This window comes from Fusarium solani (assembly GCF_023522795.1).
Source record: "Fusarium solani strain SB1 chromosome Unknown bctg00000007, whole genome shotgun sequence".
NCBI lineage: Eukaryota > Fungi > Ascomycota > Sordariomycetes > Hypocreales > Nectriaceae > Fusarium > Fusarium solani.
In genome coordinates, this window is record NW_027072150.1 from 2,767,719 (window position 1) to 2,793,917 (window position 26,199).

Sequence of the window (26,199 nt, forward strand, 5' to 3'; positions counted from 1 at the left end):
CCTGATATTGATTTCGTCAAGGGGTATCGCTCTTTAATTACAATGACAAACAGTATAATAGAAGGAAACATCAATTATGTATCATTAATCACTTTGGTATCAAACCTGACATCCCTAGCTATTAGACTGCTTTCCCTATTTCCGTAGCCATATGCGCGGTCGCTTTAATCGTAGCGAACTGTTTTCCCAGTGCGTGTACATCATCAGTAGTGGCCCCAATTGCCAGGTTGACTACAACTTCCAAGACACCATGGAGGAGAAGGGAGAATGCTGCTCCGAAACGCACTCTCTTGGCAGTTGTTCTCGCCATCATCTTGTTGGTAGTTTGAGAGTACGTCTGCTCCCAGGACTGCAGGCAACCGAGGATCTGTGTCCTCGTCGCCTTCAACTCGGCCACTTGGTACTGACTCCGCAGGCCTGTCACCCGATCCAGAAACTCCAGCACTTCCACGGAAAGAACGCTCAAATCACTGCGCGCCTGATCACACAAAATGATTTCGATATTACTTGTCGCGGAGCTACTTTGCTCTGTTTCGCAGGAAGACAGGTACTTGGGCCCAGGATAGCCTGAGGCGAAGAGCTTGATAGCAAACTCGTCCAGATGAGGAAAACCAAGATTGTAACAAGGAACTACCCGGCCGCTGTCGCTCACACCTGGACGGTTCCGGTATTGGTACATGATACGAAGTCCTAGAAGGAAATGTTGGAAGGCAGTAGTGTAGTCACCCATCATGACTTCTATGCTCATAAACATCTGGCAGCACACGACCGCGACCTGAGCAGACGTTCGGCTGGGCTCCTCTCTCAGCCGAGACGCGAGGCTTGAGACTGCCGCGCTGTACGCATCCAAGCTGCGTTGATTGATAAATATGCCGTGAGTGCCGACATTAGCAGTTTGTCTTGTCGTCCCGAGCCCGTCGTGCAGAGCGATCAGAGAATCGAGTCCGTGGCGGATGGTGGGATCTGAGAGATTTGCCAGTATTGCCCGGGCCTCGTTCCGGTAGCATACATTGGCTTGGCGCTTGCGGTGGAAGTAAACGGCTAGCTTTTCGACTTGATCGGTCGTGACTGTGGAAGACTTTGGCTGGTATAGAGAGAGCATTGGCTGAGTACCAGGGGTGGTCGCTGAAGTTGATGATCCGGGGCTCTCGAGGGTCAAGATTCGGAACATGGACGGATACCCATCACACACCCGATCAGTGGACATGCAACGACGACATGCTGGCCGTGTTTCATCACATTTGACTCTTCGGATCCTGTTTGGGAGCCAAGTCGGCTTAGTATCAGTATCAACCTGACAGCAAGCGGGTTCCTAGTCTCTCCGTCGCCTCACCTGCAAGTGTGGCAGCCTGTCTTGGCCTTTGGCTTGAATTTCCGCTTGAACGGTGGCTTGAAGGGCTCCAGTAATTGTTGCTCTTCTTGGCGAGCTAAGAACGACATGCTTTCATTGCTCCGGCCCCGCACATGGGTCGATCGATTTGTCGTCTTCCTTGAACAGCCCTCTCGGAGCAACACTCGACACTGCTGCCCTTAAATAGGAAATGGGAACGAAACCCCCACTTGGTTTGCTGGATGATCCCTACCTATGTATAGAGTAAAGATAGGCCAGCTACTTCGGCGTTTTGTTAGAAGAAAACTGTCATCGGCGAGCTTTGAACGAATCATTTATGCAGCTGGCATTTTACCGACAGAGGAAAGGTGTCATTGGAGTGATTTATACGGTTAGACAAGCCAGCTTACCCAGAGAAACGCGACATCCCTGGCCATACGAAACAGCCCTATATGCCGCAATGTAACCCAGTTCTTTGACCCCTACCTCAACCGTTCACGGCTAGACCGGTTTAGGAAATCTGAACGACATGGCCAATCACCTCAGCTTGTATAGTCTCTGCCTCCAACTCCAGAGAACCATAGCACCTCATGCAGAAGGCTCTTGAGGCCTCTTCGCATCTCTGCTTCGACTGTGAGCTCTGTTGTCGGCGTGTCTTCCCGTTGTTAATCATGCAACTATTTAAGTGAGCCATCGCCCTACGAGCCATCAAGACTTGCACCCCATCAAACTTGACATACTCGCAATCTATTTTCTTCGCTCTTCATCACCATGCACTTCACGTTTGGCTGGTCTATTATACTCACATGGCTGCACTTTCTGGTACACGTAGCCAGGGCTATGCCAGAACCGAGACTCCTCGCTCAGTTCCCGCCTTCAGTTCGCATTGAGAACCTCACTATTCTTCCAAATGGCACTATTGTGGTGTGCAACGCCTATACCGGAGATCTCTACAGCATCAACCCTCTCAGCCGTTTGTCAAAGAGGACCCCCTACCTGTTCACTTCACTAGCGCCATATTCCTCGGCCATCTTCGGGCTCACATCCCCGTTGCCCGACACAATCGTTGCTACTGCCAGTAACTTCTCGTGGGACGAAGGACTGGTAGAGCCGGGTTCCAACGTTGTCCATCATATCACGCTCACCGAGGCTGGGGCCAAGATCAAGGCATTCCCAATTCCTTCGGCAGCATGGCTGAACGGCCTGACACCTGTGCCTCATTCACCGCATTACCTACTTGTTGCGGATTGTGCTGCTGGCTCTCTACTCCGTCTCGACACACAAACGGGATGCGTCGAAACCGTCAGCTCGGATCCCCTCTTTGCCCCTATACCCGAGCCTGAGTCGAACCTCCTGCTCGGCATCAACGGAGTTCGCGCTCGGGACGGATGGCTGTACTTTACCAACACAAACCAGGGCTTGTACGGCCGCCTAGCCATCACTCCCGAGGGTCTGGCAGTCGGGACACCGGCAGAGGTCGTCGCACGAGGACTCAACGGGTCAACATTCGATGATTTTGCCCTGAGACGAGACGGTGTCGCATTCCTCGCCACAGGGCTGGGGAGCCTCAATGGTATTGAGAAGATTACCGATGCAGGTGAGGGTCAAATGTTGGCTTCCTGGGAGTATGGCTCCCCGGCCATCAGCCAACCAGTTTCGGCCGTATTCGGTCAAACAATTAAAGAAAGGAGCACTTTGTACTTTGCAACCGCGGGATCGTACTTGGGTAGCAACACAACGTCAACTGGGGGCCAGCTCTTTTCCCTTAAGGTCAAGTGCTAGTGGAGATGAGCCTCGTGCCCTAAGAATTCTTGTAACTATCAGGACCCAACTGTTTTAGTCGGAGGCGCAAGAGTGACATTCCCATACATTTTGCACCCAAAGATACCTCTACATAGGTCACTGTCTCTGGAGACGAAATATACGGTTGCATGAACATTGAAGTCAGCGGGCCTCAAGTAGGAGTGCCTGAGGTCTTTCCATATCCATTGTATGGTAGCCGCAGCTGAAATCCTAATTCTTTGTTTAGAATCTGGAAAATCCAAAATCCATGACCTGATAGTCCTTCCCGTTAAGGGGATCCTGGAGAACCGCGTAAACCCATTTCAGGACAGTTGACTGAACACGACAAGCATTCCCTGCCGGCCTTGTTTTCTTTTGACACTGAAATACTTTAGGTTCTTTCTAGTACCGCGCGGCTCCAATATCTGTATATAGCTATCTAGGAAATGTAGCCGTTGTGAGAGAAGAGTCGCGGCTAATCGTGGTTGTAGAAACTGTGCCCACTCTGTTGGGGCTGTTGAACTCTCGCTGGCAGCGGTTGTCGTGGCGAATGACTCCGTGGACACTTCAGTGGGCGTGGTGGAAGCATCGGTGGATCTAGTCGAGTCCTCAGTTGATATTGATGAATACTTAGTGGAGGTTGCTGTCGTGGGCAGTATCCTCGATGGCACACTCACTTCTGTGTTCACTTTGTTCTCATTCTTACAGAACGCAGAGCTTTCAATTCATACCCACCCATCGAGCAGATTCAGTGGCAACGACTGGTTCTAATCATCCCTTCCGGCTGGGCGGTTCCAGAGATGTTGAACTCTTTTCCCAGGCAAAAAAAGAAGGGAATTGGAGGGCATGTGGGAACTGCTCCCGCCAGGGCTTGAACCTGAGACCTTCGCATTACCGATATTACAGCGGAAACTGAAGTATTAGTACGACGCTCTAACCAACTGAGCTACGGAAGCCATCCAATTTGTTGAACGCAGCCGTTGGCATCCACCATTGAGTGGACACGAACGGGGAACTTGGTGGCCACTAGCACCCCGATGCCAATGAGAGACATGCCTATTTAGCTACCTTAATGTGAGCCAAGGAGCTAAGAAGCGGTTAATAGTGACGCGTATTTAGATCCGGCATTGGTTAACTATGTAGTTTTTTATTATACCAAATATATTAAACACCAAGTGAGCCGTCTCCCATGCCCCATAGGGTAGGGAAGCCTATGATCCGTGTTTCAAAGAAAATATTAAAGGTTATAAAAATGCTGTATGTTTCTCAGTATACAAGCTCAAGGTACTGCTATAGTTTTATTACTTATATTTGGACCATCAGGAGCGTGAACACATATTAATTTCGAATAAGCATCGTGGGTTAAGCATTCACACATGCCCCAATGTCAGACGATGATTTCACCAGGAACTCCCTTTCGATAGGAAATTTTTAAGCGTTAACTAATAGTTGAACGCGTCAGCCCTCGGTATTGTCTAGACCTATATGACTGCGATTAATGCTATTATGAGCTTCTAAACGTGACCCGCGTCTCGCTAAATAAGTGAACTTGTCCACGTCGTTGACTCTACTTATTATTATTATTATTTCTTTTTTATTATCTGCAATAACAAGTCCGCGAGAGATCGTCAGTCTCAACAGCAGAAAGCACAGCTATTAACACATGGCGGCATCAAACCCAATACCGCAAAACACCGTTACCTAATTATTGACTTCCTAAAGCTGCAGCCTCGCTAACCGCCAACCAGGACCTTCCAGGCGGCAGAAATCAGATGGGTCACTTGCTGGTCATGGTTTGGAAGGTACCTAGACGCCGTGTCTGATATGATCACCCTGAAAGGAAAGCCAAACGACCATACCTGGCTGAGGTTATTTGCTCCCATGCCGTATCCAGTCTGTCACTCGTCTTTTTAGGTGCATCATCGTGTTTCCGTAACTCCTTAGGTGTTTGCAGAAGGCGAAGCAATCACATACGACCATACCCACTGGAGAACTCGGGATCCCGTCCGCTCTCCCATAGATAAGCCAGTGAGGGGCGGATTAGTAGTTGGGTCGGTGACGACCAGCGAATCCCCGCTGTTGTATGTGCGTCTTTCCTTTTGCCATTTGTTCCTTTTTTGCTAAACAGCTTTATGATTTATAGAGAACAGATGCGGAACTTGTGCATAGCACATTCAATGACGCGCAATGGCTGTTGAAATCTCGTGCTGTTCAAGCATTCAACGCCATTCATGACATTTGACTAATTGCATAAAAACATCATTCCTTGCAGAGAAGGTTGAAGCCTACCTATTAACATTCTTCAGTGTTCATGCCATGCTTCTTCTTCCTCTCATTCATGAATGGCATTCTCTTTACCCCACGCCAAGACTTAAGAGCACTAGACTCTTTTCGGAGATAAACTCACTCCTCAAAACAGGCACGTTTCCGCGTCCAAACGGAAAACCTTGCCATTTCGGCAACTAACAACCGGAACAGCCGCCCTCTTAGTTTCGGTTGAGGGTCGTGGGGTAGTAGTGGTGTCCCCCGCGTGACCCCAACCTTCGAGTTAACTAGGAAAGCAACCGCGCTGATAAGCGTGAATCCTCAAGATAAGTTTGGTGCCGAGATGCCATGTGGGTCACATCTGATCGAAATGGGCACACCTCGGTTTCGTGTAGGTCATCGTGGGCCACAAAAAGCAACAGACGAACTAGGCTGGCCTTGAAAGTCGTCAGCTAGCTCACTCAGTCCTTCTTGAAAGAGCATGCCATTGCGGTGTGGCTAATCAGGGGCTTTGAGTTGTCATAACCCACTAGGTGAGTAGCCAGCATTTAAGTCTCTCTGGCTCCTTACAGTAGCTCGACTGGCAGACTTCGGTGCGCATACTGCTTTAAGTTCCTTCTTGGTTAGTACGTCCAAAATGACCAATACTGTCGTTGTTATCGGGTAAGTGACTTGATCTTTGGGAACTAGAGATAGCTTTGCTAATAATATCAGTGCTGGTGTGATTGGTCTCACATCAGCTTTGCTGCTGGCCAAAGAGGAAGGCAATGTCGTGACCGTGGTTGCTAAACACATGCCCGGTGACTATGATGCTGAATATGCCTCACCTTGGGCGGGAGCCAACGTCATTCCGTGAGTAACCGAAGTTGTGGTAGTCAAGTTGTATCTGCTCTGACACCTCTACAGATTGGCCCCTAAGGAGGGAAGCCGCTGGGAACGAAGAACTTGGGTCGCTCTCAAGAAGTTGACTGAAGAAACCCCTGAAGCAGGGATCCATTTCCAGAGTGCGTTACTGGCCTCTCAGCCTCCACCCTGGTTAGCATGACTGACACTGCATCTGTAGCGACTCATGTCATCCGCCGAAACAAGGACATGGAGGCCGACACGTCTGGCTTCTCATCTCACTTCTACCAGGATAACCCATGGTTCAAAGAAATCTTCAACAATTTCCGCGAAAACCTCCCGTCAGAAGTGGCTCCTGGGTACGACTCGGGATTCCAGTATCAGGGTATCTGTATGAACACAGCAATTTTTCTCCCGTGGATTCTCGGCCAGTGCCTCAAGCACGGCGTTGTCGTAAAACGTGGCATCATCTCTCACATCAAAGAAGCCAAGCACCTGAGTCACACAGGTCGAACAGCCAATATCATTGTTAATGCCACTGGTCTCGGCTCTCTGAAGCTTGGTGGCGTTGAGGATACAACAGTGGCTCCCTCTCGCGGCCAGATCGTGGTTGTGCGAAACGAGACTCCTAAGAATTTTCCTCTCTTCATGTGCTCGAGCACCCTCGATGGGAGCGGTGAGGAGATTTACGCCATGCAGAGAGCAGCTGGCGGTGGCACAGTCATTGGAGGCACATATCAGATCGGAAACTGGGACTCTCAGCCCGATCCCAACACCGCAAACCGGATCATGGAACGAATTGTGACTCTCTGCCCGGAGATTGCTGACGGCAAGGGTGTTTCGGGGTTGAGTGTCGTGCGGCATGGTGTTGGTTTCCGTCCATGGAGGAAGGATGGTCTGAGGCTCGAGGAGGAGAAGTTGGATGACGAGACGTGGATTATCCACAACTACGGACACTCAGGTTGGGGCTACATGGGGTCATTTGGCTGTGCCGAAGGAGTTGTTGAGTTGGTTGAAAAGGTGACCAAGACTCGAGCAAAGTTGTAAGATGCATGTGTTATGGTTTTGGCATTCTATATCTACTTAATCGTATGAGCCCTTATCCTCGGTCCTGGTTATTCTTTCTGAGGTGGGAAATTAGATTTTAATTTATGTCAGCCTCGAGTTCATCACGCTTGCCTAGAGAAGCGCTCAGTTTCCTCCAATACATTTCATAGCAAGGCTGATGATAATCGCATAACCGAACAGTTGACTCTTCTTCGACGAGGCTCCCCGTATCGTTGCCACCATAGAAGCTTAATGTTTTCTAGTTTACGGTGTTTCACAGGACTGGGTCTTAATCCTGTCCTCTGTTTATCATTGTGTTCTTTGTTATTGTGCCTGACGGAGATGGTCATTGATATCAAGAACAATTTCATGAGCCTTTCTTGTATTCTTTTCTACCTTCTACTCAAAGTAAAAACCCTGTCGGAAATGGATCTTCTGGATCAAGATGCACATTCTTCTCACCGGTGATCCAAGCCCTTCCCTTGATTGTCGGAAGCACTGCATCCAGGTCCCCAACCTTTGCCGTGCCTCTAATGTGACCGATGAACTGAGTGTTGATAATGCTCCTAAACCTGACCGGCTCACCAACCTTGACAAGCCCCCTGGCATGGAAAATGGCGAGGCGAGAAGAGCTGCCCGTACCACAGGGGCTTCTATCTAGTCTCCCTGGCGTGACAATGACCGTATGCTTGACTGTCTTCCCCTCAGGCCCGTCGACCAGCGGCTCCGTGATGATGACGTTGTTGATGCCACAGATCGCCGGGTTCTCGGGATGCGTGGGCATGCATTCAGCCAGAACGGCGCTCTTCAGCCGTTTACCGAGGTCGATGAGGCGATCCGCGTTGACAGTATCCACCATAACACCCAGTGCGTCTGCGTGGACGAGGACATACCATTGGCCCCCGTATGCAATGTCTACGACGACCTTTCCAAGCCCAGGAACGCTGATCTCTTTATCGAGGGCGTAAACAAAGGCGGGGACGTTGTCAAAAGACACAGACTTGCATTTGCCATCCTGGCATTCCGCAGTTGCCACAACCAAGCCCGCCGCGGTGTCAAGTCTGACTTCCGTGACAGGCTCCTTCATCGGCACGATGCCTGTCTCGAGAAGAACCGTCGTGGTGCACACAGTGTTGGAGCCAGACATGGGCACCCAGTCGCCAGGGGCCATGATGAGAAAGCCGGCATCGGCGTCGGGACGGCATGGCGGCACGACCAGATTTACGCTCATTTCCAGACGTCCTCGTGGCTCTTGGAGAAGCAGCTGGCGAAGGTCGTCCTTCTCGGCCATGTAGCGGACGAGCTTGTCGTGCATCGTCTTTGCGGGGACGTCAATCACACCTCCGATGACCACATCGCCTACTTCACCTTCAGCGTGACAGCAGACGATGGATATGACCCGTTTTGACCTCATGGCGAGTGTGTGAGAAGAGGGTGAGAGAAGGGAGCGGCTTGTATTGGTTGCAAGGGAAGGGACAATCTAATGCCAGCGCTGGGATCAAGAAGAAAGGTGACCAAGGCTCGTCGAATGCTCGTCTGTGTGCTCGTTGAAGGGTGCCACGCCTTACAAGCCTCTTATCATTGAACGGGATATCGGGATTGCATGCCCTTCGCGGAAACTTGCCTCATTTTGGGTCAGCTCATGGCCTGGACCCCATCCCGCCCCTCATTGCAAAATCAGTCAGTAATACCGAGCTCGAGATATGATAAGTTCATAGCGCCTAAGAAACTTGCGGCTGCAGTCCCCGTGGGGTACTCTAGTCCTTTGGCGTCCGGGGCAACAGACAAAGCCAAACCCATATCTTTATCTCAAGTGTCCTCTCACCAAAAAGGCCATGTTATCTCCGAGTTGATAGAGTGACCTCTCACACCGTGCTAGTATCAGCGTCATTCCCCGACTTTTTTATTGGTAAACCCCCGGAAAGAGTCCCTTCCCGCTCCTCACTAGACTACCGCGTTCCAAAGGACTTATCATCGCGCCACAACACCACTAATTATTTCTTCTTTTTATGCTTATCCTTCTTATGCTTTTCCTTTCTCAACTCCCCACCAAGCCAAATTTCCGTGGCTCAACTCGTGAGACCTATCGCCCAAGAGTGGGGTAGGGAAGAAATTGTGAAGCAAGATCTTGACACTCGTCCCTGGCGAGACTGGTCACCAGGCAGACATCGAAGGTAGTCTCAACTCATGCTACAATAAGGTATGGCTCTTGGAGACATTTTTTTGGGGCAATGTTTCTTCGTCGGTACTGGATCGGGCCCGACTCTTTCGACCTAACGATATCAACCGACTTCTCTACGAAGTAACCACCATAACAGGAGAAGCAGATATGCCTCCACCCCTGGAGACGTCATGGCTCACCCCCGACCGATTTATCTCCATGAGTCTCAGCTTGACCCTTGATTAGGTCTGCAGGCACCTCTTCGCCGCTATCTTCACGGCTAGAGTTCAATGTCACAGCTATCATTGTTCAATACCGAGGACCGACTGTGTATGGAGTTGTCTAGCTAAACTTGCTTCTCAAAGGCGACACTCATGTCCCATGTGAAATGGGGCTCTATTGCTCGAGATGAGCGCGGTTATGGTATTCAATACAATAATTTCCGTTGCCCAGCCTAGATCTCCAGTTGGTGCTGCCGCCTGTGCTGCAATGCCTCGTATTGATCTATTATTGGACGAGGCCTATCCTTCAGGGCAACTCCTTTGTCGGCAACCAATGATGTTCATCAAGTGGTCCGCTCGACACGTGAAACAGTGCCTGCAGTATCTTTCGATTCCTTGATTAACTCACATTGTATCTGCTTGTTCTTCTTTATTTTGCACTGATGCACGGGTTAATAACGCGATTGATTGGATACACTCGGGTTGGACCAGCCAGCCCTGACCGTCTTTATCATCTTAGTTACATTAGGGAGGCAACAAACCTTCTTATTTTACTCCATCACGTAACAGGCCTATGGATCATATTCAGTTATTAAACTATGCCTTTCCAACTCATATGAAGACCCGTTCAATAAGCACACCTGGCATCCTGATTAAAAATTCTGTGTAGTTTCTTTCTTTTCCCAGCCCTTTCTCATTCCAAAATGTCACCAAGACCCGCGGTCACACTTGCGCGATATCCCTGCAGCAGTCTAGTCAGTCTTGCCCCTCAAGTGACCACCGAAAGGCTAGACCGGCAATTACATGCCGAAGAAATGCAGTAGTGACTAAACCCTGCTTACCAGGAGCTGTGGCGGGGCCCCGAACGCTCGACTGGGGATAACGAAGTAAACTATTCATTGGCTATTGATAACTAATTTCGTGGCTGGGCGTAGTACGGACGGAGAAGCAGCGTCTTCACATCAGCGAACGCTCGAGGCGTTGATGAGGCGTTGATGTGGCGCTACTTAAATGCCAAGGAATGTCACACCTCCGTGTGAACACGGCGTCTGCCGTCACCGACCAGGTTCAATCGGTCGCAACAATAGACTACGCGCGATAAATACACCGCTCTGTTCCTAGCTGTAACGACGCTGGTTGTCTCCCGAAACTAACCAGTTTGCCAATCCAGGCTGTGGCTGACAGACTCACGGAGCCCTTGACATATTCGAGCACCACTCTTCAAAATGCGCTTCTATTTGCTCACCTTTCTTTTCTTCTTCCTTTCCACGGCACAGGCGCAATGGAGTAGGTGTGATAAATATTGGAATCTCAAGCCTGGAGATGTCGGTCGCAAGTGGACAGTCAAGACTGACTGCCACCCCCTCGCCGGTTATCCCAAGCAGTTTGGGGACACAAAGATCATTGTGACCTACACTCGCAAGTGGAGCCAGCAATCTACCAAGACCAAGAACGCCGTAAAGCCAGTGCTTGAAAAGTCCCTCGAAGAGACTTTCAAAACCTACGACAAGTTCGCAAAGCTTCCGGCCGTAATCGTCATCATTCTCACCACCGCGGTCGACGGCCTCACTACAGCAGCGACGAGCAATCCATACGAGAAAAAGTCCCCCTTCCAAATCCAGATGTATCAACGGTGGACGACGGAGGCGACTACCAACGTTCCTCGAGCGTTATTTGCAGTGGCACACGAGCTGTATCATTGCGTGCAGGACATGAAGATGGGAAATGCTCGTGATCCCGAGTATATCCGGGACGGAACCGCAAACTATTTCGCCAATGTCGTCTTTCCGAATTCGAATACTGAATGGCCTGGGAAGAAGTTCAGCGGCGCTGAGTACGACCCGGCTGTACCTCTATACGCGCATGATGGACAAGCTGCTTATGCAGCGAGTCTGTTTTTCCAATCCATGGGGAATCACTGGAACTTGAAATCTATGAACGAGTGGGTTTTGGAAACACCCGTAGGATTCTCCGGCGCCGCGGAGAGGCAACGTCTCTCGGAGCTGGGTAACTTTGTTGAGATATTTTTTACTTTCGCTCAGGAGTTCGCACTCCAGTCTATTGAGGATACGAGCGGAGTCATGATCCCCACCATACCGGAAATCCCTCCTAAATCCGTTTCTATCAAGATGGGCACTGGCGCAGCGAGCACTACCGGTACCGCAACACTCACAACTACCCCATTTACCATTTCTGTCTTCAAGATAACCGTCAAGACCGGCCAAACTGTTAGCATCTTTGCATCTGCCAACAGCTATCAGCGGGTAGCATATCGGAAACCTGGTGTCAAAGACTGGGTGGAGATGCCAACTGATGCGACATCAGGGAAGCCTCATGACCTGCCATGCAAGAAAGGGGACACTCCAGCCACCTACATCGTTTTGTTCATATCTTCAAAAAATGTCAAGACTGACCAGGTCAAGATCACCGTGAAATACAGCCGGCCCAAGCAGTGTGGTGGGAGGACTGGATTTGTTCACTACCCGCTCTTCAACCCGAAAACAAGTGGTGGATACTGTCCCGAAGGCACCCACATCTCCAAAACGGCAATCTGGTGTTGTCCCGATGGATTGGAATTGGACGAGGAGGTGGCCAGCGAAGTGAGCATTTGCTGCCCCCCAGGTAAGTTGCGACTGTTCAAAGCCTTGGAAGGGTGGCTAATTGAAATAGGGGTGAACTGCCTTGATGAGATCATTCCTGGCAATATGAGATGCGCGAATTCAGATTGGATTCTTTGGACGAAGCAATGGAGACAGGTCGGATGTTGTCAGAAGGGATACTACCCGAACAGACTGCGGTACTGTGTTAAAAGCTTTGCTGATAAGGACCCCGGTATGGTGGAGGTGGGTGCATCCAAAGCCTTCGTATTGAGTTGCATGTTCGCTAACAGGAGACTTCTAGGTTCCCCAAGACAGTTAGAAGGGCGAGCTGGATAGCATGAGTTGAGCTCGCCAAGGGGCTTTAGGACTCCCAATGGTATAAGATACAATTTTACAGATTTTACCCATCATCACATAGCTTTATAAAAACATGGTGAGCATACTCAGCCAAGATTGTTATTAGAACCATCCCGGTTCCCTGCTAGTCATAATTCGCCTTTTTCAGCTACGAAATTAAGACCCTAGACTCAGAGCATTGGCTGAATATCTCCAACGCGCTGGGAGACCACTTACCCTACATCTCTAGCAAAATGCTATGGGGCATCAACACAGCGACAAGCTTCATCAAAGTGAGCTACCTCACTCTCAAAGATATGATTAAAGGCATAGCACCTAGCTAGTATACTTCTGGGTACTGAAGTTAATGCTTCCTTTGCACCGCCGCCCATCGCAGCCTGTGACGTCCCAGCCCTGTGTCGCGTCGACATGAGGCGTATTTGCTTAGAACGCTAACCGCTTTATTATTCGCTTTTCGACAGCCCACCTCACGATTGTCTCACGACTCTTGTTTATTAGAATGGTTTTTCATTTGAAAACAGTTAAGCGCAATGTGGTGGGAATAAAGGGGAGCGAAACGATGGTGCATTGCCTCCGTTTTTGTAATCACGCGTTGGCCAATGCATCATATTAATGCATCATATTGTGTGTTTATCGGATGTACTACTCGGTATTACGTCTAGAAACCACTATCATCATCATAGCAATTGTCCAAATATCTTTGCTATATAACTCCCAACTGTATCCAACCGGTATTGAACATATATTCTCTGTGTTCCCGCGAAGCCTCGGAGACCACTTCCAGATCCACATCTCCTGAGAAGGCTGTCTTGATACGGGAATAAATCAGATAGTTACATATCCTACTCAATATCCCATGGCAAAGAAGGAATACATCTTCAACTTGGCGAATTTAGGATAAGTCTTCGACGTCAGGACCAATCGCAAAGCAAAGATCAAGGCCATTCAACGAAGAATCCTTTCTTTGGGAAAGAGAGAATACGTATTTCCTTAGCAAATATAGGATTTTGGCTAAGCCACATTGACTGGACTAAAGGGCTCAGCTATGTTCAGAGATATAAGGGTTTCCAAGTCTTTTCCTTGCAACTACTTATCACCCAGTCTTCTGGCTCAGATATCCCATCAAGGGCCGGGCTTCAACTATAATAAAGAATGTATTATTAACACACCATAGCATCATATCCCAACGATAACATAGTAGCCTTTTTTTAGTCTTTCTGCTGCCTGTAGTAGACTACTCATCACTCATGCTGCAACTTACAACAAGCGGTTAGGAAGGGACGAAAGACTCAAAACGCCAAGCTGGTTGCGAGGCATTTCCTCGTCATAATTCACAAGCGACCCCTCTACGATCTGCTCTTCGTCCACTGCTGATACAAAGGTTCCAGAGGTACCACACTTTAGGGGTGATGGACCTACTGATCACGACAGAGAATCCAATGCTACTGAATACAAAGAAAGTACAGCAATCGGATCGACCGGTCACCACGGCAAAGGATTACAAGTGCTTAGATAGGTCGCAGTTAAGATACCGCTAAGTGAGTTTCGTGGCCCAAGGTAGCGCCACAATGAATTATTGCCAGAGATTGTCAAGGCTGTCATGTATGCTACTCTGGCACCGAATATTTTGCCATTGATGGCCTCGTCGCACTTGGGTACAATGTATAGCCATGCTGTGACAAGCAAGGCTTTGAGAAAGAACCACGGTGTACTGATAAGTACAGTGATGCGCATTCAGCAATGTATCCGCTGTCTATGGACAGCTGCTATCGCGCCAGGCGAAGGAGCTCTCCTCGGTCCTAGTGCTCACTGCCATGGTCGATAAAGTGGTCACAGTTTGGATCATGTGCACCACCAAAGTCCAGCCCATTGAGGCACGGGTGTGTGCAGTAGAGTCGCTGTTGAAAGCTCTGGCGCTCGTTAGCGTTGTCTCGGGTCGTGTATCTGCTCTGTTCTGCCTTAGCTCGTTGCCTAGCTCTTGATCTCGTCACGCCGTCTTGGCGTGTGAGCACGTTGCGTATGAGGCGCGGACCTCATGGTCATCATCGTGGCTGTCCTTGCTGCCTTGCGCTATGATGTAGTTGGGTAAATGATGAAAATGTAGCCGGGTGATGCATAGAGTAAGGACCTCCAGTTCCCGGTTTTGCATGACGCCTTGCGCTTCTCTTTCCGAACTGTCTCGTATCTCTGCTCCAGAGGCCATCCATCCCAATCCCCACTCTACATCTGAAGGGTCCGGCGACTCTGTAATAGGCATAGCAGCTGCATTATCTCCGCCGAGCTAATAACGTACGTTTTTCTATTTTCGGCAGGCTGCAAGAGCCCGGTTCCGCTGTATGCATCCATGAGCCCGACTGACGGTGTGTGCTAATGCACGGATGTGTTGTCGACCCATTCACCCAGGACGGCCGTTTACCATCAGGCGAGCAACCCCTCTTGTTACAATCCATGGTTTCTGTTTAGAGGCATATGAACCCATGGCAATATGGGCATAGATATTCCAGCTAAGCCACACTGTTTTAAACGCTCGTATTTCTCCCCCAAGAGGGAACCAACCTGAGAGATCGGACGTTGGCCATTTTACCAAAGTCTGTTTCCCTACAGTACACTTGTCCTCTCGATTCAAAATGACAGTCGCAACACCGGCTCACAATGCCGGATCGATACGCTTTACTCCTATCGTCTTGTTCATATATGACCTTTACGTCATACGAGTCTCAGCTCCCCTCATCTGGCGGTGCTCAGTGCAGAAACACTTACGTCCCTTGTTCTCAAAGAACTTCTCTCAAAGACACGTGGATATTGGTGTTGGCAATGGTTACTTTCCAATCAAAGCCATCCAAGACCTGGGTCGAAAGGCCAAGGACCAGCATCTGACTCTGGTCGACTTGAGTCAAGCCTCTCTCAGCGCGGCAAAACAGGGAATTCTATCTCGTCATCCAGACATTGATATTCGCACCGCTCATGCCGACGCGGGAGCACCGCTTCCTGCTTCTCTTGCAAATGAGAAGTTTGACTCTGCTTCTCTCTCCTCATCATGCACCACATGCCCGGGCCAACTTTGTCCAAGTCCAAAGCAATCAGGAACGCCAAGAGCATTCTGGCAAAGGATGGCGTACTGGTTGGATCTACAATCCTGGGCAAGGTTTGGGAGAAGACGGAAAAGGGGTATCAGGTCAAGGCTGAGCAGAAGCCGGGCCGGGTTGCCACCTTTGCTTTGGGTTTCTACAACAAGAGAGGGATTTTTGACAACTACGAGGAAGACCCCAACGTATTTGAGAAAGTATTGAAGGAGGAATTTGAGGAGGTCGAGACGCGAATTGTGGGTATGATATTTATATTCAGGGCTGCGAAGCCCCGAAAACAGTGATTTGATGTACGTTAGCAACTACGTACGGAATGCTTGTGCATTCTTGCCTCTGGGACTGAATAGAAACGACTGTGAGGTCAAATTGTTAACTCACGTTACGTTTGCTTTATCTCGGCTCGTCTTGCTTTTCATGGTCTGATTTTCGAGTGCAAATCACACTTGGCTCTTCAGATTGAACATGAATTAACCGACCAAGCTTTTAGTTCAACTAAATCATCACAAGGAATTATGCACGAGAATGCGGTTCGGCAAACACTCATCATTACCTCGGGTCACCCGATTAGGACCTGGCCGCGTCCCATTCGGCCTTAGTATTTACGCTAAAGTCAATAGTTCAACTCCGAGAGAGAACATCGACGTGGCACGAACTGGAAGGCCCGGGCCGCAGATGACGGACCGCGCTTGCGGCGCCGTGGGACATTGAAGGCCCGTTGCTGTTACAGTCGGTCACCCGTCAACTCCACAATTGCATGCATGTGAGAGCATGTCAAAGCGTCAAAATGTCGGGAGGGGAAAGAATAATGGCTCTAAATAAAAAACGTCTTGATCATGATGTTTGCGAGTTGTCGTTCGCGTACCATCCGTTTCATCACTTCATAGACGCCGGTGCTTATGGATGCGTAGTTCTAGAGGCGGTGAGCTGAGGCCAATGAGCAGGTGACACGACATGCGTTCACCACTGCACAACGGCTGCATAAACCATTGCGGCTTATGAGTGACAGGTTCCTCGCAGCAGGTCCGGGGATTCCGAGGGGAGACACCTTGTGCGTTCCGTTCATCCCCACCAACGAGGAGCGGCATGCGGACAACCACTGGCTGTTATCTCCCGGTTATGCGTCTACAGGGCATGCCCTCCCCAAGTGACCACGTCAGCCCCCCTGCAATGCCACCCAGAACCACTGCAAGATTTAACCTTGGAGGTGGTGCGGGACACATAGACACCATATCAGGTGTTGACCGGGGGTTGCCTTGGCTCTGGTGCCATCATCTCTGGTCTTGGTTCGAACTGACCGCACAGACTCCCGCCACAGTATCTGCAACCGTCCGCTGAATCCAGAGCACCGGGTCGTATCTTTCAATCGGGGTTGTCAAAGAAGAGGTTGCTTACCTAGTCTCCACTAACAGCATCTGCAAGACTGAGGGAATTTGGTGCCACCAGCTTGCATCATCCGACCATGACCAGCCCAGCAACAGGCTCCTTGCAGCTTGCTAGCTCAAGCGGCCAATGCGGCATTATGGCGGAGTCCGGGATGATATGTTCTTTGACATGGCGTGAGAGGTTCGCTTTTGATACCAGACATTGGGCAGCTAGTTTACTGTTAGATAATGGGGTAGTGCTCGGCTTCGATGACCTTCGGGCCCATTCTTTCAAACTTGGACCTTTCATCTACCATCTTCCATTTCTCACGTCTCGTCATCATGAGCAACGATTCCGTTGATGTCTCCGCATCGGGGAAAGTCCAAAGGCCAGGCACAGCTGACTCTGGTGTGTCCATGTCCAATGGACACTTCCTCAATGAGCATCAGCAAAATGGACACACCCATCAGCCGGTATCGTCTGATATAGCCATCTGCGGTATTGGACTGCGTCTCCCTGGAGGCATTCGCAATTGTGACGACTACTGGGATCTCCTTTACCATGGGGTAGATGCTCGTATCCCCGTTCCTACCAGCCGTTACAACCTCGAGGGCTTTGACGACAGCCTCGGCGGCAAGGACTCGGTCAAGGTTAAGCACGGATATTTCCTCGACGAAGATCTATCATGTCTAGATACATCGTTTTTCACATTCACTAAAGCTGAGCTTGAGAAGGCTGACCCACAACAACGATTGCTCCTTGAAGTCACTCGAGAGTGTCTTGAAGATGCAGGAGAGGTAAACTATCGCGGACAGCAACTGGGCTGTTACATAGGAACATTTGGGGATGACTGGTTGATGATGAGCACGAAGGCACCCCAACAAGGTGGTGTACACGCAGTTACTGGACATGGCGACCTTATGATGGCCAACCGTGTTTCGTTCGAGTACGACTTTCGAGGTCCCAGGTGAGATGACACGATACCTAACCCCCATTCTCTGGCAATACTGATGTATCACCATCTAGTATGGTGATCAAAACTGGATGCTCAGCCTCAACAATCGCTCTTCATGAAGCATGTCGGGCCATCCAGAGGGGCGATGCGTCGGGTGCGGTTGTTGGGGGTGCAAGCATGATCACTACTCCCGCTCTCACGGCTACCATGTCTGCAGGCGAGCTGCTTGCTCCAGATGGCTCCTGCAAGACATTCGATGCTTCAGCAGACGGATATGCCAGAGCTGAAGCCATCACAGCCATTTATATCAAGCCTCTCGCCGATGCCCTTCGCGATGGTAACCCGGTGAGGGCGGTCATCAAGGGTACTTCCACAAATTGCGACGGGAAGAGCGTTAGTCTTGTCACTCCTAATGGAGTTGCACAAGAGGCTCTCATGAGGAAGGCTTACCGCGATGCTGGCTTGGATCCTCGAGAGACAGCATTCGTCGAGGTCAGTAAGCCACCAATCAACACATATGATGCTAACAAACGCAGTGTCACGGTACTGGTACACCCACAGGCGATCCCATTGAAACCACGGCCGTGGGTAAGGTTTTCGGCGAAAACGGAATCTACATTACTTCGGTCAAGCCCAATTTGGGACATTCTGAAGGCTCCGCCGGTCTGTCTTCTGTGATCAAGTGTGTTCTCGCCCTCGAGCACAACATCATTCCACCCAACATCAAGTTCATCAACCCCAACCCAAAGAGTAGGCATCCAACTCTTCAAAGCTCGAAAGAGGATGACTAATCTAACCCATCATCAAGTTCCCTTTGCAGAGTACAACTTGACTGTTCCTGTCAAGCCAACTCCATTTCCATCAGACCGTAAACAGAGGGTCAGCATCGATTCATTTGGCATTGGCGGAAGCAACGCACATGTACTAGCTCTGTTTCTACTTCTACTAGCCTCGAGTGCTTATATTATCTTCAGGTCATCCTCGAGGGCTACGCTCCTTATTCAAACGGCACAGTTCAGCCCAACGGCACTGCTCGTGAGAATGGGCATAAAGTGCTCCAAGACCCTGGTCCATCCATGGGCCAACCGCCAAAGCAAGAACTGCTTCTCTTGTCAGCTAACACAGAGGTCTCCCTCCAGCAGCAGATCAAGAATCATCAAGAGTGGTTCTTGCAGCACCCAGAGTCGATATCGGACCTCACGTACACTCGCGCCATGCACAGAGAACACTTACCTCACAGAGCATATGCCATTTTGGACGGGGCCAGCGTCACTGAAACTTCCGGCCCCATGAAAGCACTTTCAGACCCGCTACCATTGGTGATGGTTTTCAGTGGTCAAGGTGCACAATGGCCTGAAATGGCCAAGGAGTTGATCGAGAGCGATCATGCATTTCGCACAGACCTGCTCAATATGAATGCAATATTGAAACGGCTAAGTGTTCCACCAACGTGGAACCTTATAGGTGAGAAGAGTGAATCTTTCAGCATCGAGTGTGCGTTTTGTTAACCCTAGTCAAGATGAGCTTCTTAAGTCGCCCGAGACTAGCCAAGTCCACAAGGCGGAACTCTCTCAGCCTCTGTGCACAGCAGTGCAGGTGGCCTTGTTCAACAAATTTGCCGCCCTGGGGCTCACGCCTACTGTTGTTGTTGGTCATTCAAGCGGCGAAATCGCTGCTGCGTACGCCGCTGGTTTCATTTCGATGGAGGAAGCAATAACCATTGCCTATTACCGCGGCTATGTCACAACAAAGCAAAACCTGATCGGAGGCATGGCAGCCATTGGAATGGGCGCCGTCGAAGTATCCGAACACCTGTGTGATGGAGTCGTCTTGGCTTGCGAGAACAGCCCGAACAGCTCCACCATCTCGGGTGATGCCGACAAGGTCGACCAAGTTGTTGAGGCCATCAAACAGAAGATGCCTGACATGTTTGCCCGCAAGCTCAAGGTTAACATGGCGTATCATTCCCGTGCGTATCTCCCCCTTCAGTCGTCGTTCATGTCCTAAACTAATTAATCAGACCACATGGTTCCCCTCAGTACCGAATATCACGATCTCCTCAAGTCTGACTTGCCTGGGCTGTCGCAAGATCTCCCTCCAGCGAAAGCCGAGATGTTCTCTTCGGTGACAACTAAGCTGATGGATGATTCCATTCGCGACCCCTCATACTGGGTGAAGAACCTCACGTCTCCAGTTAGGTTCTCCCCAGCGGTCTTGAACTTGCTGGCAGTCAAAGGTGAATCCATCTTCATTGAGATCGGTCCTCATTCTACGCTCGCTGGCCCCTTACGCCAGACTTGTTCTCAGGTGTCTCAGCCATGTCACTATGTTACAACCCAATCTCGCGGCAAAGACTCCGTTGCTGCATTTCTTTCCGCAATAGGGAAGCTGTACCAAGGAGGACTCGAAATGGACCTGACGCCCATGTTCTCCATTGGGAAAGCAATTTCGGGGTTGCCTACGTACCCATGGGATCACAAAGAATCATACTGGTTTGAGAGTCGCATATCCAAGGCATGGAGGAGTCGACAGTACCCTGACCATTGTCTCCTGGGATCTCGTATCCTTGAATGCACTGACGCTGAACCGCAATGGCGGAACATTCTCCATGTTGAAGATGAGCCCTGGTTGGTTGATCACAAGCTTCACGATGATATCGTGTTCCCATTTGCCGGATACGTCGCTATCGCTGGCGAAGCTGTCAGGCAGCTTACTCACTCGCCTCGTGGCGCTGGTTACCGTCTTCGACATGTCGTGGCACAGACAGCCCTTTTATTGTCCGAGTCGGCTCCAACAGAGCTGATGACAAGTCTACAAAGACGCAAGCTTAACGACACCGAATTCTCAGAATGGTTTGAGTTTTCTGTCTCGTCGTACAGCGGGTCAACCTGGGTGAGGCATTGCACCGGCCAAGTGAGCCTCCTCGACAACGCCAGGACCCGCGACTGGGTGCCAGAAGTCCTTCCTCGCAAGGTTGATGTCTCCCGCATCTACAGTCGGTTGGCCAGTGTTGGTTTCATTTATGGGCCCTCATTCCGAGGACTGTCAAATGTCACATCAGCAGTCTCCGAAGAGCTTGCCTTCGCCCAGATCATCAACCGAGACCAACAGAGGCACTCGCCCTTTACGCTTCACCCAGCAACGATTGATGCCGGCCTTCAGTTACTCTTGGTCGCACAGGCGAAAGGTCTAGGGCGAAACCTGGCCCAACTTTGCGTACCGACTGCCATTGAGGAGCTCGAGATTGGCCCAGGTGCAGATGTCATGGAAGCCAAAGCATGGAACATGTATGGGGTCGAGCCATGCGTCGAGTTCACATCAGGTGGGGATTTGGCATTTCGGGCTTCCGGAATTCAATTCCATGCCCTAGCAGACGACGAGACCCCTGAGACACTCGACGTTCACGCTGCAGCAAGGTTGAAATGGCTCCCGCACTTTGACTTCGTCGATGTATCAACTCTTTTCACACCACCGGCATCTTCCGCGCCTGACGCTCGACTGTATGAAGAGCTAGGCTTGCTCCTCATTCTCGAAACGGCAGAGAAGGTCAGGTACCTTAAGCCCTGCCAGCCTCACTTCGCGAGGTTTCGAGACTGGGTCAATCAACAGATTGGATTTGCGGCAGCTGGAAGCTACAAGCTGGTCGAGAATCCTGAGCAGCATGTTGCTCTCTCAAGAGCCGAGAGACTGGCCAATATTGAGGAACTTACTACCCTTCTACTGGAACTACCACAAAGAGCCATTATCATCGGCATGAGGCGTCTCTTCGATAACATTGACAAGATCTTTACGGGTGAAGCCGACACACTCGACATCCTTCTCCAAGACAATATCCTTGCCGAGATTTACGATGTGATGACATTCGACTACTCCAAGTTCCTACGCCTTTTGGTCCACACCAGGCCGAATCTGCGAGTCCTTGAGCTCGGAGCAGGGACTGGTGGTACTACAGAGACCATTCTGCGGAACATTGTCGATGTCCATGGAGTACCAGCGTATTCTACCTATACCTTTACCGATATATCTGCAGGGTTTTTCCCGGCTGCCAAAGAGCGTTTTGTGCATGCTTCTAACCTCGAGTTCAAAGTACTGGACGTGTCTCATGACCCACTTCAGCAAGGCTTCCAAGAGGCGAGTTATGATCTCGTCATCGCAGCAAATGTTCTGCATGCAACACCTCGTTTGCAAGAGACGTTGAGCAATATACGCCCTTTGCTCAAGTCGGATGGAATGCTCGTGATGACAGAGTTGTGCAGCGTAACTCGGTCACTCAATTACATCTTCGGCAACTTTTCAGGGTGGTGGCTGGGAGAAAAGGACAATCGTTTCGACCAACCCTATGTCCCAGTATCACGATGGGATCAGGAGCTAAGAGCCGCCGGGTTCAGCGGAGCTGACGCTGTTACATTCGACGCCGAAGAACCACATCGACGTTCAGCCGTCATAGTGGCCAAGAAACAGCCTGCTCGGGTCTCCAGCCCATCTGGCATCACTCTGCTATGCGGGAGCCCTGAGGGAGAGGTTGCTGGCAAATTGGCTACTACATTGGAAGAAAGAGGTTGGGCCATTGCAAAGCGTCGTATCGGAGACGATATTCCCCAGGGCCAGGACATCATTTCCTGTCTTGATCTTGAAGCCAACTTCTTCCAAGATATCCCAGAGGAAGCGTTTGCCACTTTTCAGCAGTTCGCTAGGACTGTCGGCTCAAGCAGGATTCTTTGGTTGTCAGACCCAATCCAGGTCGAGTGTTCAAATCCACGGTCTGCACAGACGCTGGGTGTAGCTCGTACTCTGCGCTCAGAACTTGGGCTCAACTTCTACACACTCGAGGTTGACAGCAGGGAGAACCAATTCCCTACTCTGGTCTCTCAGTTGTTCGAAAAGATCGTCCAGGACGAAGACAACGAGAACCTTGAGCCGGATAGGGAATTCGTCATCAATCACGGGGTCATCTGTGTTGGACGTTATCAACCCTTCCCATTGTTGGACGAAGCTTCCCCCAGATCTGACCAAGGTCAAGGGGAGGTGATGAAAAAGGTGGACATCGAGAAACCGGGTATGCTGGAGACGATGGACTGGAGAATTCTCCCGATCCCAGACATGATTCCGGAGGATCACGTTGAGATCGATGTTCGTGCTGCTGGCCTCAACTTTCGAGACGTTGTTTACGCTATGGGTCTCATCTCATCCCAATCCTCAAATCTTTCCCTGGGGATGGAAGTATCCGGCACAGTCAGGAGACTTGGAAGTGCCGTGACGGGCCTCAACATCGGCGATCGAGTCATGTCCTTCACCTACATGGGTGGCTTCTCCACGCATGTGATTGTCGCGGACCACTTCGTGCATAAACTTCCAGATTCCATCAGCTTTGAGGAGGCAGCGACGATCCAGGGCTGCTTTGCAACTGTGGTATACGCACTTCTTGATGTTGGAAGGCTGCGCAAGGGAATGAGCGTACTGATACACTCGGCTTGTGGTGGTGTTGGATTATCTGCTATCCAAGTCAGTCAAATGATGGGTGCAGAGATATATGCTACCGTCGGGAGCGAGAAAAAGAAGGACTATCTAGTTGAGACCTACAACATCCCACGAGAACGAATCTTCAACTCACGAGACGCCTCATTCCTCGATGGGGTGATGCAGCAGACAGCAGGAAAAGGAGTGGATCTTGTTTTGAATTCGCTTCCCGGCGAGCTCTTGCACGCTTCATGGAAGTGTGTTGCAAAGAACGGATCATTGCTTGAGCTCGGAAAGCGTGACCTCGCTGGATTTGGTCAGCTCGATATGAGTCGTTTCCTGGACAACCGATCGTACTGTGGTATCGATGTCATGTACATGATGAAGGAACAAGGCATTGTTCTCCGCGAGTAAGCCACCTATTCTTCTTTACCCTGTTTTCATGGTTACTGATATCCTTTCTAGCGTCTTGCAAAGAACTCTAGCTTTCTTTGAGCAGGGAAAGCTCCATCCACTGGAACCCATCACGTCGTTCGACGCAGCTGACATCAAGCAAGCCTTCCGCTATCTTCAGAGTGGCAATCATATCGGCAAAGTGATTCTGAAACTACCTGAGGACTTGTCGACTCTTGAAGCAAGAGCAACTGCTGAGAGTATCAAGTTCAATCCAGCTGCGGCCTACTTACTGGTCGGTGGCTCGGGGGGTCTCGGACGATCTCTGGCTATCTGGATGGCTGAACATGGTGCCAGACACCTCGTCTTCTTGTCAAGAAGTGTCACAACAACCAACCCAGTTTCAGCAGAACTTGAATCCATGGGATGCACCGTTACCATGATCAGGGGAAGTGTCAACAACCTTGAAGATGTCAAGGAAGTGATTGAAAAGTCACCGGCTCAGATCAAGGGCGTTTTCCATCTTGCAATGGTGCAAAGAGTAGGCTACCCCTATGCAAGCAACAAATAACATTCGACTAATGTATGATAGGATTCTCCATTCCTTGACATGGAGTGGACGGATTGGAGAGATGCTAATGAACCAAAAGTCCACGGTACATGGAATCTTCATGAAGCGTTCCTTGGGCAGCCTTTAGACTACTTCTGGCTAGCCAGCTCTACCGTCACGGTCGTTGATCAGCCTGGGCAGGGGAACTACAAAGCGGGATGTACTTTTATCGAGTCATTCTGTCAGTACCGGCATTCCCTTGGCCTCCCAGCTTCAGTCCTCTCCATTTGCCCCATTGAAGATGTCGGCTTTGTGGCCGAGAACCCGGCGGCACTTCGAAGCATCAAGCTGCAGGGCCTCTACACGCTGGGGGAGAAAGAGTTCTTGGACAGCGTGGAAGCTTCACTTGCCAATTCGATGGCACAGACAAGTCAGGACACGGGCAACTTTACGGATGTCTCATCAGATTCCCTCTCTGCATGGGAAAGCAAGGGGCACATCATCATGGGTCTGAGATCAGAGCTTCACCTTGATAATCCCAAAAACCCAACCAACTGGCGTCGAGATCGACGAATGGGAATCTACCACAACCTAGCTATTGGAGAAGCATCTGATGCACGAGGCGAAAGCCACAGCCTCAAGGAATTTCTGCAGAGCTTAACGGATAGCGACGGCGCGGCTATCCTTGCCAAGGAGTCAACAGTCGATTTCTTGGCCGTGGAGATTGGAAGAAAGATCAACGATTTCTTGCTCAAGCCAGATACTACCATCGACACAAGCCTTCGACTTTCCGAAATGGGTCTGGATTCTCTGACGGCGATCGAATTGCGAAGATGGTTCCGCCAGGCATCAGGGCTTCAGGTTAGCGTATTGGAAATGATGGGTGCTGCATCATTGAGGCAGCTTGGAGAAACGGTGGCGGCGAGGCTTGGAGAGAAGGTGGCAGCAGGCTTGGCATGATAGATGGATCCAGAATGTCATTATCTAGGATGGAATATGCCGATTTCGAAAGTATATTTCCTTGTTTGTTTCTGGAATGTTTCGAGAATAGGGTAGTTGGCTACATACAATTTGTGATTGTCGGTCAAGGTTCTGGCATGGTGTGTGGAGTCTGACGACGTGAAATGAGTCTAGACCTAAACCGATTGTAGATCCTGGGCCTAGAACACGCCATACCCGGACTCGCCACTGTGTTTCTGATCGTGAATGACAGGGATGTGAGTATGAGGAGGAGCAACAGCTCCGACGCAAGGGGTAATGTGAGGAGCATGGTCTTTGGTACAGCAAGGCTACTTTTGTGCCCGTGTTATCCCAGATAGACAAAGTGAGCGGCGGACTATGGCTCGGCTCACAAAGAGCAAAACACCCACCACAAAGTCATTGCTGATAATCAAGATAGTGCCTGGACTGCCTCAGGCCACACTGTGCCCCGCCCAACCGCCGGATCTGGCACGGACGCCTTGCCCTAAAACATCACAAGAAATTGCCCAATAAAAACTGGCTCCCCTGTCTTGGATCACGCACACATCCCCATCCCCGTCCCGATCCTCCGGGTCACCATTTTCCCGACTACCAGCCCCTCGGGTCGACTCTGAGTCTTATTCAGCCAGGAGGACCCAGTCTGTCGGTGTCTGTCTCGCTGAAACCCCTCTTCCCCTCCCCTCTTCACAGACAGAAACACACGCCCACCCACCACAGCACCACTACTTGACGCTACAGTTCTCTCTCCTCTCCCCAGCACAGATCATCGCCTGCCTATGGCCCCCGCTCTCCACTCTTGAAATCCTGGT

General features: G+C 50.4%; 7 protein-coding genes across 7 annotated transcripts; 5 read left to right on the forward strand and 2 right to left on the reverse strand.

Moving 5' to 3' along the window:
• Positions 1 to 121: 121 nt before the first annotated feature.
• On the reverse strand, positions 122 to 1,171 carry MRS44_011825 (uncharacterized protein; the record flags this gene model as incomplete). Its single annotated transcript, XM_046279782.2, has 1 exon — positions 122 to 1,171. One exon carries the CDS (start codon positions 1,169 to 1,171, stop codon positions 122 to 124), a length of 1,050 nt encoding a protein of 349 aa, XP_046124694.2.
• Positions 1,172 to 2,101: 930 nt separating this feature from the next.
• On the forward strand, positions 2,102 to 3,112 carry MRS44_011826 (uncharacterized protein; the record flags this gene model as incomplete). Its single annotated transcript, XM_046270304.2, has 1 exon — positions 2,102 to 3,112. The coding sequence occupies one exon, from the start codon at positions 2,102 to 2,104 to the stop codon at positions 3,110 to 3,112; it is 1,011 nt and encodes a 336-aa protein (XP_046124693.2).
• A 2,902-nt stretch (positions 3,113 to 6,014) lies between these two features.
• MRS44_011827 (uncharacterized protein) lies at positions 6,015 to 7,267 on the forward strand (the record flags this gene model as incomplete). The annotated part of the gene is made up of 4 exons (XM_046273210.1): positions 6,015 to 6,040; positions 6,092 to 6,229; positions 6,284 to 6,381; positions 6,441 to 7,267. The coding sequence occupies 4 exons, from the start codon at positions 6,015 to 6,017 to the stop codon at positions 7,265 to 7,267; spliced, it is 1,089 nt and encodes a 362-aa protein (XP_046124692.1).
• A 403-nt stretch (positions 7,268 to 7,670) lies between these two features.
• MRS44_011828 (uncharacterized protein) lies at positions 7,671 to 8,681 on the reverse strand (the record flags this gene model as incomplete). Its single annotated transcript, XM_046281732.1, has 1 exon — positions 7,671 to 8,681. The coding sequence occupies one exon, from the start codon at positions 8,679 to 8,681 to the stop codon at positions 7,671 to 7,673; it is 1,011 nt and encodes a 336-aa protein (XP_046124691.1).
• Positions 8,682 to 10,875: 2,194 nt separating this feature from the next.
• Positions 10,876 to 12,667, forward strand: MRS44_011829 (uncharacterized protein; the record flags this gene model as incomplete). The annotated part of the gene is made up of 3 exons (XM_065619879.1): positions 10,876 to 12,271; positions 12,320 to 12,492; positions 12,647 to 12,667. 3 exons carry the CDS (start codon positions 10,876 to 10,878, stop codon positions 12,665 to 12,667), a joined length of 1,590 nt encoding a protein of 529 aa, XP_065475951.1.
• Positions 12,668 to 15,233: 2,566 nt separating this feature from the next.
• MRS44_011830 (uncharacterized protein) lies at positions 15,234 to 15,976 on the forward strand (the record flags this gene model as incomplete). The annotated part of the gene is made up of 2 exons (XM_065619880.1): positions 15,234 to 15,616; positions 15,691 to 15,976. The coding sequence occupies 2 exons, from the start codon at positions 15,234 to 15,236 to the stop codon at positions 15,974 to 15,976; spliced, it is 669 nt and encodes a 222-aa protein (XP_065475952.1).
• Positions 15,977 to 17,395: 1,419 nt separating this feature from the next.
• On the forward strand, positions 17,396 to 25,369 carry MRS44_011831 (uncharacterized protein; the record flags this gene model as incomplete). Its single annotated transcript, XM_046277898.2, has 9 exons — positions 17,396 to 18,021; positions 18,081 to 18,501; positions 18,546 to 18,759; positions 18,818 to 18,930; positions 18,984 to 19,473; positions 19,529 to 19,978; positions 20,030 to 23,876; positions 23,932 to 24,400; positions 24,452 to 25,369. The coding sequence occupies 9 exons, from the start codon at positions 17,396 to 17,398 to the stop codon at positions 25,367 to 25,369; spliced, it is 7,548 nt and encodes a 2,515-aa protein (XP_046124688.2).
• Between the last annotated feature and the right edge of the window lie 830 nt (positions 25,370 to 26,199).